Genomic DNA, 15213 nt, shown 5'->3' on the forward strand with positions numbered 1-15213 from the left:
AAATTAGGTAAAAAATTAAGAAAAAAAAAGATGCCCGATATTTGCTCCTTCCTAAAAATGATGGTAGATTTGGAGTTGTGCTCAGTCTTATTGTGCTTGTTGAAATTAAACATAATGGGCTACTTTTTTATATAAAAATTGTAATGAAAAACATTATGCTGGGGCTGTCTGTAGGAATTGTATCTTCATCATCACTATCATTAATTTGAAGTTAATTCAATATGCTATTAATGTGTATGACCAGAAGTGAATTATGTCTGTCTTCTCTGAAAGAGGTTATTATGATCCCAGGTAAAGGGGACTGGGGCTTTACTTCAATTTCTTAAAATTGATCATTAGAATCACCTGAATTATAAAATTCAGATTCTGGCCCTTACCCCCAGAAATCCAGATTCAGCAACATGGGCTGGGCCCTGGGAACCTACAAATAGAACTGAGCAAGGTATAAGAGATTTTTAGAGGACTGCTGAAGACAACACAAGACAAGCCAACTAAAAATATTAGGGCCTGAGTATGAACCCAAACCAGAAAGCGCCAAAGAAGGATAGGTAAAAGAAAAGAAAGAGTAAACAGTGGTAATCAACTCTATGTAGACATTAGTATCACCTGGGAAGGTTAAGGACCACCATCACCACAAATGTGCAGGGCCCTACATCTAAACAGTTAAATAACAATCTCTGGGAGTGAGGCCCATGCATGTATATTATGGGAAGGAGGAGCTAGGGGGGAAGGGAAAGGGAGGGGAGGAGGAAAGGAGAGGGGGAAAGAGGGAAGACAAACTACTAGCTCTCAAGGGCTTAGCTTTTAGGGAGAATATTTCCCCTCCTTTTCTCCCTATTTTTTCCAAAAATACAAAGAAGTTGAAAGGATGATACAATAACTACCCATTTCCCCTCATTTTTGACACTGAATGTGTAAGATGAGAGTTAAAATTCAAATCCAGGTTCTACTGCTTACTAACTGTAAAATCTAAGGTAAGTTACCCAATCTCTTTTTCAGTTTCTTAGCTACAAAATAGGAATAATGATAAATGTCTCCCTCATACTGTAAAGATCAAAGTAAATAATGGAAGTAAATCACTGAATACAATGCCTCAAATATAGTAAACTCTTAAAAAATAGTTTTAACAAAAACTTGCCATACATGTTTTTTTTAAATGCTTCCTAGCAAAGTAAATTGGGCAATATTCAAATACTCATAAAATTACATAATCAATAGATTTGTTTAAAATAAAATACCCCATTTTATAGGTATTAATAAAGACTTCTCAGAACCCCATTATATTATTTCAAATAAAAGCAAATCAGCACACAATATGTTTTTCAGATAAGTTAAAACAAAAATTTTCAGTCTCCCAAATTATGTCACTACTCATGTTACAAAAATAACAAAATATAAGCATCTAATTTCTGCAAAATTACAACTGTGCTCTCTCTACCATAAATTTCTACAAAAAGAGAAACAATAACTTTGCCGTACTCATAAGTTCACTTTTTAACTTCTTGCTTAATAATTTCCTTTAAAACTAAGGCACATGCTAATGAGTAATGTGAGAATAAACAATAAATCTCTTTGTGCCATTAATTATACATTATATCCAAAATACTGAGGCACTGAACAGTTATAATCACATCAAGTCAAAGCCAACTGTTTAAAGAAAACTGGTGGCCAATTTATTTGTAAAGCAAATTATTTCCATAATTTAAATGTCATACAGCTAAGAATTATATCAAACAGCCCTTAGTTAAGCAAAGTCATCACTGATATTTACTAATATAATAACTATGTTTACATATCTCCAACTAACAGAAGAGATTAATCAAATGTGTGTACATGTGCATGAAAGTGTTTTTATTCTGTTTTTGCCAAATCTCTGTAACATTATTATTTTGTTTTGTCCCTTAGGTATAGATAGGCTCCTTCCCTGAATAAGGCTCACAGTATATCTGACTTGACATCAATACTCATGTTTCAATACAATCCTCAGCATAGTGGATTTAGTAAGCTATGCACACAGTAAGCTCTCAGTTTTTGAAAAATAAATGAAAAAATAGGAGATGATACATTAGAAAGAAACTATCAATGTAAAATTGCACTGGCATTTGCTTAAAAGCAATAAAATTCAAACCTGATGTAACCATATATTTACACAACTGAATGTTAAAAGAACATTGCTAGGACAAAGAAAGATCAGTTTTGGCAAAATAATTATGAAAAAAACTCACAAATATGGTTTTATAGCCACTAGAGTAATAAAAGCCTGTTGATAGTATTTTAGAATTTCAGGATTTCTGCATTTTGTATTAGGAAATGAAGTCTAACCAAAACTTTCATAAAACCAAATATCTTAAGATCTTTAAGTATTTAATTAATCCTGATAGCAAGAGGGCAAACAAAAGCATAATTCAATTTTTAAAAAGTTGTTTACTCTTGCTAGAGATACTCAATGCTTACTAACATTCATTCTTTGGATACATGTCTTTTGAGTACTTTTCATATGCTGGATATTATAGTTGCTTTGGATACATCAGTGAACAAATATCTCTGCCTTCATGGAGCTTATACTCTAATAAAGGGAGACAAACACTAAAAAATAAACATAACAGGTAACTAATTTATATGTTACATTAAAAGGTAGTAAATGTTATGAGTCAAAGAAACAGAGTAAGGGGATAAGAAGTCCCCGGGACAAGGCTAAGGAGAAAGACACACTTATACATTTAAATAAGTGCTCAGAGTAGACCCCATGGAGAAGGTAGTTCTCTGAGTACAGACTTAAAGGAGGTAAAGGAGTTAGTCATAGGATCTTGCTCAGAGATATGACATAATCCAACTTAAGTTTTGTTTATTTGTGACTTAAGTTTTTAAAGCAGCATTCTGGTTGCTATGTTGTGAAGTGAGTGTAGGTTGGAAGGAGGGAAACCATCTTTAAGGCTATTACATTAATTCAGGAAGAGACGATGGTAGTTCAGACCAAATGGTAGTACTAGAGGTGATGAGAAGTGGCTCTACCTTTAACATATATGCAAATCTGAACTAAAGGATTTACAAAAGGCAGCTGAGTTTAGAATTCTAGAGAGATATCTGTACTTGAAATACAATTTTTGTGAGATATCAGCATAAAGTGATACTTACAACAACAGGACTTCATAAGATCACGAAGTGAGTGAGTGTAGAGAAAAGAGAAAACAAGACAAGAGAAGACAAGAAATAAGGACAGAGGCCTGGGGCACTTCCAAATTAAGAGATCAGAAAAAGAAGAATCTACAAAGGAGACTGAAAAGGTGTAATGAGTAAAGAGGAAAATCAAGAGAGTGTAGTGCCCTAGAAGCTAAGTAAATAGAATAAATCGGAGAATTAACTGTGTCAAAAGCTGCTGTAAGGTAAAGTCAGCCAAGTGTTGAGACTTAACCTTTGGATTTAAGAACAAGGAGAGCACTGGGGGCATTAGAAGGGCAGTATGGGAGGAAGATCAAAGGAGTATGTTTGAAGTAGGGTAACAGGAGTTAAAGAACGAGAGTAAAAGAATTGGAGACAGCAAGTACAGAAAACACTTCTAAGGAATTCTACTACAAAAGGTAGCAGAGAAATGATGAAGAAGCTACCAGCAGAAATACTAGAGAGGAGATTTTTTTTATGGGAGAAATAAAAAAAATTTTATTTTTTATCCCATTTTATGGGATGGGTTGATTTAGTAGATGGGGAGAAACTGATGATGTAGGAGAGTGATGAAAGAACTGCTGGAGTGAGGATCTTGAGTAGGTGAAAGGGGATGGGTGGTTGTATACAAACAGGGAATGGACTTGGGGAAATGGACAGTTCATCTATAGCAGAGTTTTAAGTAGTAGGTAGTAGTAGATGGTAGTGGGTAGGTAGATGTGATGGTCAAAGGTGACAAAAGTTTTCTTCTGATGGCCTCAATTTTCTTAATGAAGTAGGAGATAAAGTGAGGAGGGGGATTGGTGGGGAGCTGTTAGAGGGTTTGAGGTACCAAAGAAGGCATTAAACCTTTTTCCGGGAGAATGGGAAAGTAAATGGAATGAAGAAATATAGTATAATTGATTGACAGCATTAAGGGCTCTCTTGAGGTTCATGGCCTTTAATTTCAAATGAGACCAGTTATCATGGCATTTCTCAAATCATGTTTAAGGGCACAGGCAGTCAACTGAATTCAGCTATGGTTTGAGGTTTGGCTAAGCAAGTAAAATGAAGTAAGGGAAAGATAAGGGAATTGACGTTTGTTTATAATGGTAATAATTATAATGATTGATCATGGAATTTAAGCTGGCTAAATTGGAAGAAAGAACATTAGGGGCGTGAGGTACAGTAAAAAGGTCATACGATCAAGTGATTGGAGGTTGCCGAGCAGAGAAATTGTTGGAGTTGGGGTACTAGACAGAAAAATATAAGCTAATGGTTAGAGAACAAGATGCATGAAATTGAGATTATGAGGATTAAAATTATTCATCATGACAAGACTAAGGGTATGACCATGGCTAAGGCAGAGTGAAAGACAAAAATCATTAAAGAAGAGTTTCTCTAATTTCCAAGCCAATAAATTCAGAATAAATGAAGAGTAGCGATAAATAAACTTCAGATTCCTTATAATTTTTCAATAAGATAAAATTATACACCATTATTATTTGCGATTATGACTAAATGACAGTCCAAAATGAAGGTAGGTAGCTATCAAAAATAATGAAACCAAAAAAAAAAAGAACATACAAAAACCATTTGAATAAAATTTGATTAGGACAAGACTGTATTGTCATAAGACAAAGTCTCACCTTATGACGGCTTTCTCAAAAGTTTATGTATATCATAATATCAGAAGCAAGTTTACATCATTATTATGTCCCATTTTATGAACCACTTGAAAAAAGACAAATAATCATTCCAATACATGTATACTTTTGTTCTAAATCTTGATGTTATAATCTATCAAATACATCATATATAAAGGAAAACTCTAGAATTATGCTAAATGAAGCATAATGCAAATCTTACAGAAATTAAGAGATGTTTCAAAAGTAGAACCTTGAGAAAAATGGCAACTATAGCTCTTTAATAGGAAAATTTCTTATAATTCACAAATGAGATTCATTCCACTGAAGAACTGTACTTACAGTACGTAAATTATGTTAAGTATTACCTCCATCACAATAAAAAAAAATCAAGAATGAAGACAAGGATAAAAAACCTTGTCTTCCTAGACATGGCAAGATATGTGGAGGGAGAAAAGCCGTCTCTTTTGTAATTGCTGTATTACTCAGGTTACTCTGCAGCATCCATGTAAATACATCTGAACATCATTCTCTCAGAAAGCTCACAAAAAGTGAAAGTTTGTTTAATTAGAGTAACACCTATTTGGATCTTTAAGTTATTGAAATTCATGTTTATTTTTTAAATTATAAGGCTACAAAATATTTTTTTCATCTGTAAGAAATTACTTTAAAAAACGTATTTTTGATCTGTGAGAAATTACTTTCAAATTACGTAAAACGTACTTTAAAATGCGCAATGCTAAAGTTTATTAGAAGTGTCTGAATGTAAAATTTCTGTAACTATATGAGTAGATTTAAGTAATTCTGATGTGTTTGATCTATATTCAAGTATTTCACAAAAACAAGCTCAGATCATTAAAAAAAAAAAAGGTCTATTTAGTTCAGGCTAAGGGTTAAACACAGACCCCAAAACATGTTTGCTAATTCTTCCTCATATTCTAATTAACAGACTAAAATGCCAAAGAAAAGTTGGCTATGATTCCGTAACAAAGGTATCTTCCTTCTTTCTAATAGCAAAAAATCAATTTAAAATGGTTTGGTCAAAACCCAACATAATGTGATTTCTTGGCCTCAGTCTTACTGTTCTTTTTTTCCAGTTTGATTTTCAAACTCTGAGTTATTTTTGTACTTTAACTATAGAAAGGTAATGACTACTTGTTCCTTAAGTATATTTTGGGGGGTAATAAAGATGGATGCTTACATAAAATACAGCTGGATCTTATACTGGCTGGCCTCTCCCTTATCATCTGGGAAAATCACTAACCATGATTAAATAAATCATATTTTTCTAATCCTGGTGCACCTTACACAGAGTTTTCCGTGTGAAATGTAGCTCTGTTAATTGTTAATCATTGTTCTTGATATTTTTGGAGAAGGGAGGCTCATATTTTAAGTTGATAATATGTCCCAACTACACAGCAGTCACAGGTCTCTTTTAATCCTCTAGAAAATCAATCTAACCATTTTTCACATGATAATCACACAGACAATGAGTCGTATGTGACTGGTCACCCTGCACAAATTTTTTAATTTGGCAGATATTCTTGAGCAGAGCGCACAAACCAGTTTGTAATAGCAAAAACATTGAATAGAAACATCAAACATTTATGTGTTCACTGATAGAATAGAAACGCACAATTTCTTTCTTATTACTAACTCAAATACATTTTAAAATTAAAAATAAAGTAAAACAATTGGACATTTCTCATTTGTTTCACAAACTGAAAACCAAATTTATAGACGCATATCTTCAGTTTACCTTACTGCCGATGATTGACCGTACTTCATCATCTGGTGACGTGGGAGTTCCAGATATATCTGGATTACTATTACTAAGGCTCCGAGAACGATTTAAATTAAGGCTTGCAGGTCTCACAGCAGATCTAGCCATTGTGGCATAATGCACTGATCCTCCCAAACCCCCAGGACCTAGAGTTGTATATAAAATAACATATAATTAAGCAAAAAATTAATCAGCAAAGGACCTGAAAAAATCTCTTCCACTTTACAAAATTCCACAAAGATCATAAATTGCTTTTATTTCTAAATGAAAATACTATAAATAAGAAAAACACTCCAGACCTAGTGATAGCTATACAAAGATAATTTATTTTACAGCAGCTGACAAAACCACGTGAATTATAAATACAATCATTATCTCTTCAATGTTTCTATGATTATGTATTACATATACAAAAAAACACAAAAGTAATGAGAAACATACACAAATGTAACCTTCCCTTATATATGAGGGTATCTAAGACCCAAAATGCTCCAGCTAATATCTTTTCCTTTTTTCCCACCCCTCCTGCTCTGCCCCTTGAAACACAGTCACTAAGAGGGAGAGCCAATTTCCTGTCAGTATCTCTTAAATGAAACTACGGCTTAGGTCTCTATCTTTATCAGTGACAATTTTAACTATAACAAAATGGCATCTTTATAATATACATATATAAATGTATACTAAAGATAATTCTCCTAAAAGCCCAGGTTATACAAAAAAAAGGAAAGAATCCCTTTTTTGTCTGAAATCAAGCCTGATACCATTATTCAACCAGGATCTATGAACATAAAATACCCAGCAATTGTATCTCCATTTTTCGTTTTTAAAGAAATCTTTCTGAGTGTCATATTTGCAAATGACACACACCTGTCAACTAAGTAGTTTATAGTCTTCAGGTCAGCATGTAAAAAAGACATTTTGCAAAATCTGTGAAATTCTAATAGTGTACTGAATGGAACAGTAAATGGAGTAGCATTATATACAGTCCACAATCACTTATATACTCAGAGACTCAAGTACTATAATTTTAGAAATCAAGATAGGAAATTATGAACAAGACTATAAGAGTCAATTAGTTCTCTTTTTCAATTAAGAAATAAAATGTGCTAAAACTGAGATTACTATTATGCCTAGTTTTCAGAGTGAATGTCATAATTACTTGTCACCATTATTAATGTTAACACTGACAACAGCTGAAAAGGGCACTTACCATTATCACTAGTGATGGATGGATGACTCATACAGACAAATATGTAAACAGGTTGAAAGGTATGCACAACATAATCATTAACCTACTAACTGAACAACTAAAGAGTGATTCAAACTAAGACATCCCCCACCACCAACTACCACCTATGTCATATAAAACAAAAGCAAGTGGCTACTCTGGGCTCTAATATTCAAAAACGCTGTATGATTTTATTGACCATGAAGAGATCAGAACTTTTCTAGAGTATAATCTTTTATAGTATTGTAGGTTTCACAGGGTTATCAGGAAACTACTGAGCCATCATATTTCTTCTTTAATGTCCAATAGCACTCTGAATGACAAATATAACATTCTATTTATCCTATTTATCTTATCTTTTTTTTTTTTAACTGAGATATTGGGGAACTTTATGCACATATTTTTAACATGTAATCAAGAGAAAAAACTGAACTGGGAACTGTAAGGAAAACAACTTTGCCATATGTACCCCAAAATGTAGTAAATAAACAATGAGCAGAGATATGTTTTTATTCTTTGAATACAACATCAGGTCCCTAGAGCTGAGCCACAAGTCAACAGCATGTATTATACTGAGAAAAAGAACTCACTTTATTAAGTATCAAGAACAAAATCCTCCACAAATGTCTTTTCTTATAGAAATCACCCTCACTGCTAATTTGGAATTTGGAGCAATAGCCTTTTATTAAACTGTTTACAAACAGCAGTTCATACGTCAGACTACATAATCATAAATCAAGCTGAGATGACTGCATTAGCCTCAAATAGACTCAGAGAACCTCAGTGGGGATTTTTAAATACTCTTCCTTCCAATTTTACCCATAATGCCTTGCGATGCAACTTAATTTTTTTTTAATTTTATTTTATTTTATATACAGCAGGTTCTTATTAGTTATCTATTTTATACATATTGGCGTATATATGTCAATCCCAATCTCCCAATTCATCTCACCACCACCACCTCCCCCCGCCCCGCTTTCCCCCCTTGGCGTCCATCGGTGTCTCTATTTCTACCTTGCAAACCAGTTCATCTGTACCATTTTTCTAGATTATTTATCTTAACTGGGAATGATAAAATGCTTCCAGAGACGGAAGTTATTTTCAAGGTTCATTTCCAAAAATTAATTCAACCAAGATCTCTCTAATTCAACTTAAAGGAAGCTGTATAAATAATGATGCTTTAAAATATAACCTATTTATCCTTTTAACTCCAGTACATAGCATAGTCCATGGCACTTAGCAGGCATTCAACAAATGTCTGCTATTGAATAAATGCATCACACCATGGACTACAAGATTATTTCAATCCTATTATGAACACATAATCTATGCAAGATAGTTTCTTAGTAAAAAGAATAAAATACCTGGTGATGGTGAATTAGGGTAAGTATTTGGTAGGCGAAAAACATAATAGATATATGATGCGAGAAGGCTGTTTCTGCCATGCTGGTCATGATTTCCTTCCAAGTTTTTGTGAAGCCGATTTATAATTGATGCCATGGCTTCAAATGATGCTTGACCTAGATTTACTTTTAAGGAGGAAAATATTTTTCCATTAACTTTTTTAGACTGTAAGTTCCAAAAAGATCAAGGTTTTGCCTTCACTATATGCATTAAGTATAGTGACTACACACAGTAAGAATATAAAGATGATATTTGATATTAATTTTATGGTATCTATTTATAATACTGTATTAACTGAATCAAAAATACTTTTAAAAAAATGAGAAAAAACTAATTTTAATAATTTAACATGAAAACTATGTGGCTTTGCTTAGTGAGAAAAAAAGAATCATCAAACAGTACCCACTACTTTGTAAAACAATACAAAGCACATGTTAAATAAAAAATCTATCTTATATATAACCTTTGAGAAGTAACTTCTCATTTTAAAGATGACTCTGAGAAACTAAATACCATACATTGAGCACATGTTACTTTTGTTTATAAAATAAAAGTTACCAATAAAAGTAGATTATTAAAAATATTAACTTAATAGAAAAGAGTTGATAAGCAACTTAATTGAAGTAAGTAGCTCTGTAAAAGGATTAGAAGGAAAAAAGGGTAGAAAACCAGGTTGAGGTAAGGCTATAGCACATTAAATGCCAGGCTAAGTAACACCTACCCAGCCATTCAAGTCAGTATATAACAAGAATTTTGCAAAAATTGGGAAATTCTGGTAGCTCAGTGAGTAAATGGATAATGCAAACAGCCATTCTGAGCAACAGCGCCTCACATTTTATGATTTATTTAATCAAGACAGGAATTTATGAACAGATAATGAGGCCAATTAAGTTTTCCTAAAAGTGGAAATATCAGATAGAGTGGTCATTTAGGAAGATTAATCTATATATACTGAACTAGAAGAGAGACTAGAAAGAGAGAAACCTAAGCAGGGTTTAGCAAGCCTACCTGTGTTCCTGTTTGACTCCTTTTCCTTTTCCTCATAGTAGCTATTCCAAACCATCAGAATCCTTCTCAAAACTAGGTCCACTTTACTCCCTTCTCCACAAATCCTCCTTTTTATCTCAGAGTAGAAATTTATAGAGCATGAAAGTCCTGAAGTTTTTACTATAAATTTATCAGAATCTGAAACAATTTTTAGTTCCTTTCCAAAGGAAGCAGTGCTCGTCTCCTACATAAGAATGATCTATCCACCTTAATTTCTGTCCTACATGCTTGCTTCATTAATTAAACCCTCTTGCACCTCTATATAGATTCTCAAAGCATATAAACATGCTCAAATCTCTCCACTCTTATGCCCTAATCAACCTTGCTTCCTCTTCTAACTAAACTTCTCAAAACAGTATAAGCTTTTTGCATTCCTTTCATCATCTGCTGTTTACTACTAAATTCTCTGTAATCTGGTTTCTACTTTCACTATTTGACCAAGATTATTCTCGTTAATTTCACCAGTGGATACTTCTTCAGTATAGTAGATAAGAGTGGGACTCTAGAGTCAGTTGCTTGGGTTTGAATCTTTAGGTAAATTTTTAAGCGTATGTTCATCATTTTATTCATGAAATCATGAAATTCATACCTATACCTAGAGTTGTAAAGATTTCATACATTAATATAAATAAAGTACATAGCACAATTCCTGGTACACTGTAAGTGTTGGGGAAATGTTTGTTACTATTGTGATTATTTTACTTATACAATCTACAAAAATGAACGATGTTAACTTTTTTTTCTTAAAACCTTCTATGACTTCGGTAACATTACTCTCTACAACATCTCTTCAGTATCTCTTAAACTACCCTCTCTTCTCTATCCCACCATCACTGTCTTTTATCAGGACCACAGAGTTTTTTGTATAAAATTCAAGATTTCAAATGTCTGCCTGCCTCCAGATTTTCTCACTTTTAATCTACCTCCGTGCAAAATCATCCTTATAAAAGCCAACCTAGTCACATTACTTTTCTAATTAAGACCAGACCCTTCAAAGGCTATTGATCCTTACAGAATAATAGTCCAATTTCCTAATGTGTCAAGGACCCTACTTCATCTCCCCTACGACCAGTATCATCTCTAAACACTAACCCTCCAATTCATAACTAATTACTTATAATTCCCCCAAAATTTCCAAGTTAGTTTATCTGTTTGTGTACTATACACACACTGTTTCATTTCCTTGGGTTAGTTATTTACCTGTCAGACTCCTACTCATCTTTAAATGCTCAACCCAAGAATTACCTCTACTTACAATTGTCCCTAAAAAAAAACTCAAGGAGTTGAATACTACTCTCCTTTGTGCCACCACTTAATATGAAATTTCTATAACAAGTTAGCTGAAATTTCTCACAAGCTCAACTACTTTGCAGGATTGGGTGGAAGCTGTTAGCAAAAGTAAAGGAATGAATCTTGGAAAAAAGGTAGGAAACCTGAATATCTCTCTTTCGAGAACAACTCACAAGAGAAAGAAGATAGAGATTTTGAGTCAACGAAGAAAATAATAGCTATATTAAGTAGAGGATAGCAGATGAGTGAAAATGTAGATTATAAGTCATGTAAAACACAATATGATTTATCAGTTGCATGTTTTCTTAACTAGTCTATGAGATCCTTAAAATCAGAAACCATGCCTTGGTCAGTGCCTATCACTGTATGGTACATATTAAGTGCTTAATAAATATTTGGTGAGTGAATAAATAAATTTGTCTTCATAATTTGAGTAGAAGTCTATATGGCACATTTTATAGAAACAAAAGTTATCATTTTCCAGCATTAGAAACAAGTAAGTAACAACGCCCCACAAAGTCAAACACAGTCCTTATAGAGATGGCAAAAAGGAATCATGGTTCTATTTCTGTAAAGTTAGAAATGTTGAATGATAAATTTCATGATTCCCCCAACATAGGTAAATTACCTATTTGGCCAGCAATGACAGGAGGTCTAACAACTAAAAGTATCAGTTTATCAAGCAGAAGATAAAGAAATCGGACCACTGGTTCCAACTGAGATGAATTCAATGCTGCAATACTGCTCTTCAATTCATTTTCTAAGTTATTTTCCATGATTCGCATGTCTCCAATTCGGACTGGGAACATGTGTTCATCCAGAGCATTCACCAGAGCAAAAAACTTATCAAGATAAGGATCCTAAAACAAAGAATGAACAGAGGCACTAAACAATTATAACTTCATACATTCCCCAAACTATGGACCACTGATATCTCATATTAATTGATAATACAAAAAAGTACATACTAGTATATATAAACATTGTTTCCAATTAAATACTACATCTATTCTCAGCTATTATTGTAAAGTGGCCACTTCAAATACTATTGATTACTCAAAAAAACTATTGATACTAGGATTTTTTTTCCCAGTGTGAGTCTGCCTTATTGTTTTAGAGCTCAATTGTTATGGCGAGTGTGTTAGCAACCTACCTGAGCCCATTATTAATGTATTACCTCTTAGCTCCATCCAAACCCACCATCTTTTCCACATTTTGTAACTCTGGAGCTAGACTCTTCAAACTACATTTGTCCTTTGTCGGCTGGCTTGTGATAGGCTCTGACCACAGAGGGTATGGGAAACAGTCTGCTAGGCTTGAGGAGTTAGAAGGGAATCTTCTTCCTCCTGTTTGCTTTCCTAATGGCAGCGAGTAGACGTGCATGCTGTGGCTCAGAGGTGAGGGACATGGGCAGCAGTGGTGGCTCTCACAGTTCCACAGCAGGACCTCTCTACCAAGCTTCCTCAATACTACAGCACGGCAGGCACTGGGCTCCTGTAGCAGCGGTGTCCTCTCCTCAGAGGTCTGACTCACATCCTGCAAGATCTTGCTCTAGGTTTCTAGGTTCCATCCTCCCTTACCACTTTCTGCAATTGCTATCTTTGTTACAATCAGAATTCTCTTTTAACCCATTTAGTAGTGAATCACCTTTAACTTAGTTAACAATTATTTATTTGCAGATTTTTCTCCACTCAAATTACTGGCAGTTTCTATCTCCTGACTAAATCCTAACTGCTATTATTTAACCTCCTTCTACACTGACAGAACCACAATCTTATTTAAAGCAGTAATGTGCGTGCTCTTTGAGCCTCCTTTATACCTATAGATGACCGAGTTCTGACCAATGGATGTGAGAAAAAGGCTACTGAAACTCTGGGAAGACTTTCACTTAGTTAACAATGAAAATAAACTTTAAGAAAAGGCAGTAATGCTAAACAACTTCACATTTATAATTTTAATACTGTTCTAATTTTTTATGTTTTAAATGAATAAAAATAATTCTACTGAATTCTAACTATATATCCAGTAAATTTCAAAGCGCCTACAAGCAAAGTACAAAACATCATTAAAAACATTTATTGTCTTCAATTGATCCTTTAAAAAAGATTATAATACATGATAAAATTATATTACAGCGTTGTAAAATTTATAAACTTTTGAGTTTCAGTCACAGGACTGTGAATGTCAGGGGGCTACACACTAGACACTTCCACTCTATTCTTCCTCTACATTCTATAGATTCTAAATCACCTCTATGAAATATTTTGCCCCAAATCCTTCTTTGTTACATTAAGACAATACATGTATCTACCTGCTTCCATAAAAACAAAGTCAGGAGTAAAACATAAATATATTACCAACACTAGAAAAAGAGAACACTAACAATGATTACAGGACTCAAAAAAACATGAAAAATAATGTATTGGTATACTTAAGAAGATATCATGTGATATTAAGAATAATTTTATTAAGGGAAGGAATATATTTAAACAGTATACTATAATGTCAACCTTCTCATTATCAGAAGAATAAGGTCTATAGGAAACATAAGCATATCTAACAACAGAAAAGTAAAAACTCCACTGGAGCATTATTTTACTAGGATCTACCTGCATACTGCTGAATAAAATATATATACTACCTTTTTGCTGTGTGTTTTTTTTTTTTTTTTTTTTTGCCTGCATTGGGGCTCCGTTGCTGCGCGTGGGCTTTCTCTAGTTGCGGTGAGCGGGGGCTACTCTTCGTTGCGGTGCGTGGGCTTCTCATTGCGGTGGCTTCTCCTGTTACGGAGCACGGGCTCTAGGCATGCAGGCTTCAGTATTTGCAGCACATGGGCTCAGTAGTTGCGGCACGCAGGCCCTAGAGCATGTGGGCTTCAGTAGTTGCGGCATGTGGGCTCAGTAGCTGTGGTGCACAGGCTCTAGGGCACATGGGCTTCGGCAGTTGCAGCACACGGGCTCAGTAGTTGTGGCTCGCGGGCTCTAGAGTGCAAGCTCAGCAGTTGTGGCGCACGGGCTTAGCTGCTCCGTGGCATGTGGGATCTTCCCGGACCAGGGGTCAAACCCATGTTTCCTGCATTGGCAGGAGGATTCTTAACCACTGCGCCACCAGGGAAGTCCTTTGCTGTTGTTTTAAAACATGATACAGAGCACCCTGTCTTTTTACTTTCCCTACCTCACTGTGCAGAAAAGAGTTAACATAGCAAGCTTAAGACATTTCAAAGGCCTGCTTACAAGGTTGGCCCGTGGCTGGCATCTGGGAACTTGGATTTCAGGAGGGTTCCCACTGATAGGCGATTGCTCACTATACCTAAACTGTTTGTGCAAGCAATATTGTTTATGCTTAATACCTGCTTTCCTTTTGCAAATCTAGGATTTTGGTATGTGTTAGGCAGAGGGTGTCTACGAGACAAGCCTATGGTAAAAACTCTGGGAACTGAGCTTCCCTGGTAGACAACATTTCACATATGCTGTTTCAACTTATCCTCTATGACTCCAGTAGGAGAAAACTCTTGGAAGCCTGTGTCCTATTTCCTCTAGACTTGACCTCTTTCCCCCTACCTTATTTTGCTTTATATCTTTCACTAAAATAAATCACAGCTGTGAATATGACTATATGCTGAGTCCCGTGAGTTCTGCTAGAAAATAACAGAACTTAAAGGTGGCCTTGGAAACCCC

The 15213-nt window shown here is 34.5% G+C and overlaps 1 protein-coding gene across 5 annotated transcripts in view; it reads right to left on the reverse strand.

The window, feature by feature from the left end:
- Positions 1–15213, reverse strand: part of DOCK7 (dedicator of cytokinesis 7) — a 193776-nt gene that overhangs the window by 74356 nt on the left and 104207 nt on the right. For all 5 annotated transcript variants that reach the window (XR_009008674.1, XM_057548786.1, XM_057548800.1 and 2 more), the window contains exons 20-22: positions 12165–12396; positions 9160–9324; positions 6544–6713 (exon numbers count right to left, since the gene is read on the reverse strand). Coding sequence is in view for 4 of the 5 variants with exons in the window: in XM_057548786.1 (XP_057404769.1) it covers positions 6544–6713; positions 9160–9324; positions 12165–12396 (567 nt within the window). In the remaining variant the exon portion in view is untranslated. The remainder of the gene's footprint in view (positions 1–6543; positions 6714–9159; positions 9325–12164; positions 12397–15213) is intronic.

Source organism: Balaenoptera acutorostrata, chromosome 1 (assembly GCF_949987535.1).
Source record: "Balaenoptera acutorostrata chromosome 1, mBalAcu1.1, whole genome shotgun sequence".
NCBI lineage: Eukaryota > Metazoa > Chordata > Mammalia > Artiodactyla > Balaenopteridae > Balaenoptera > Balaenoptera acutorostrata.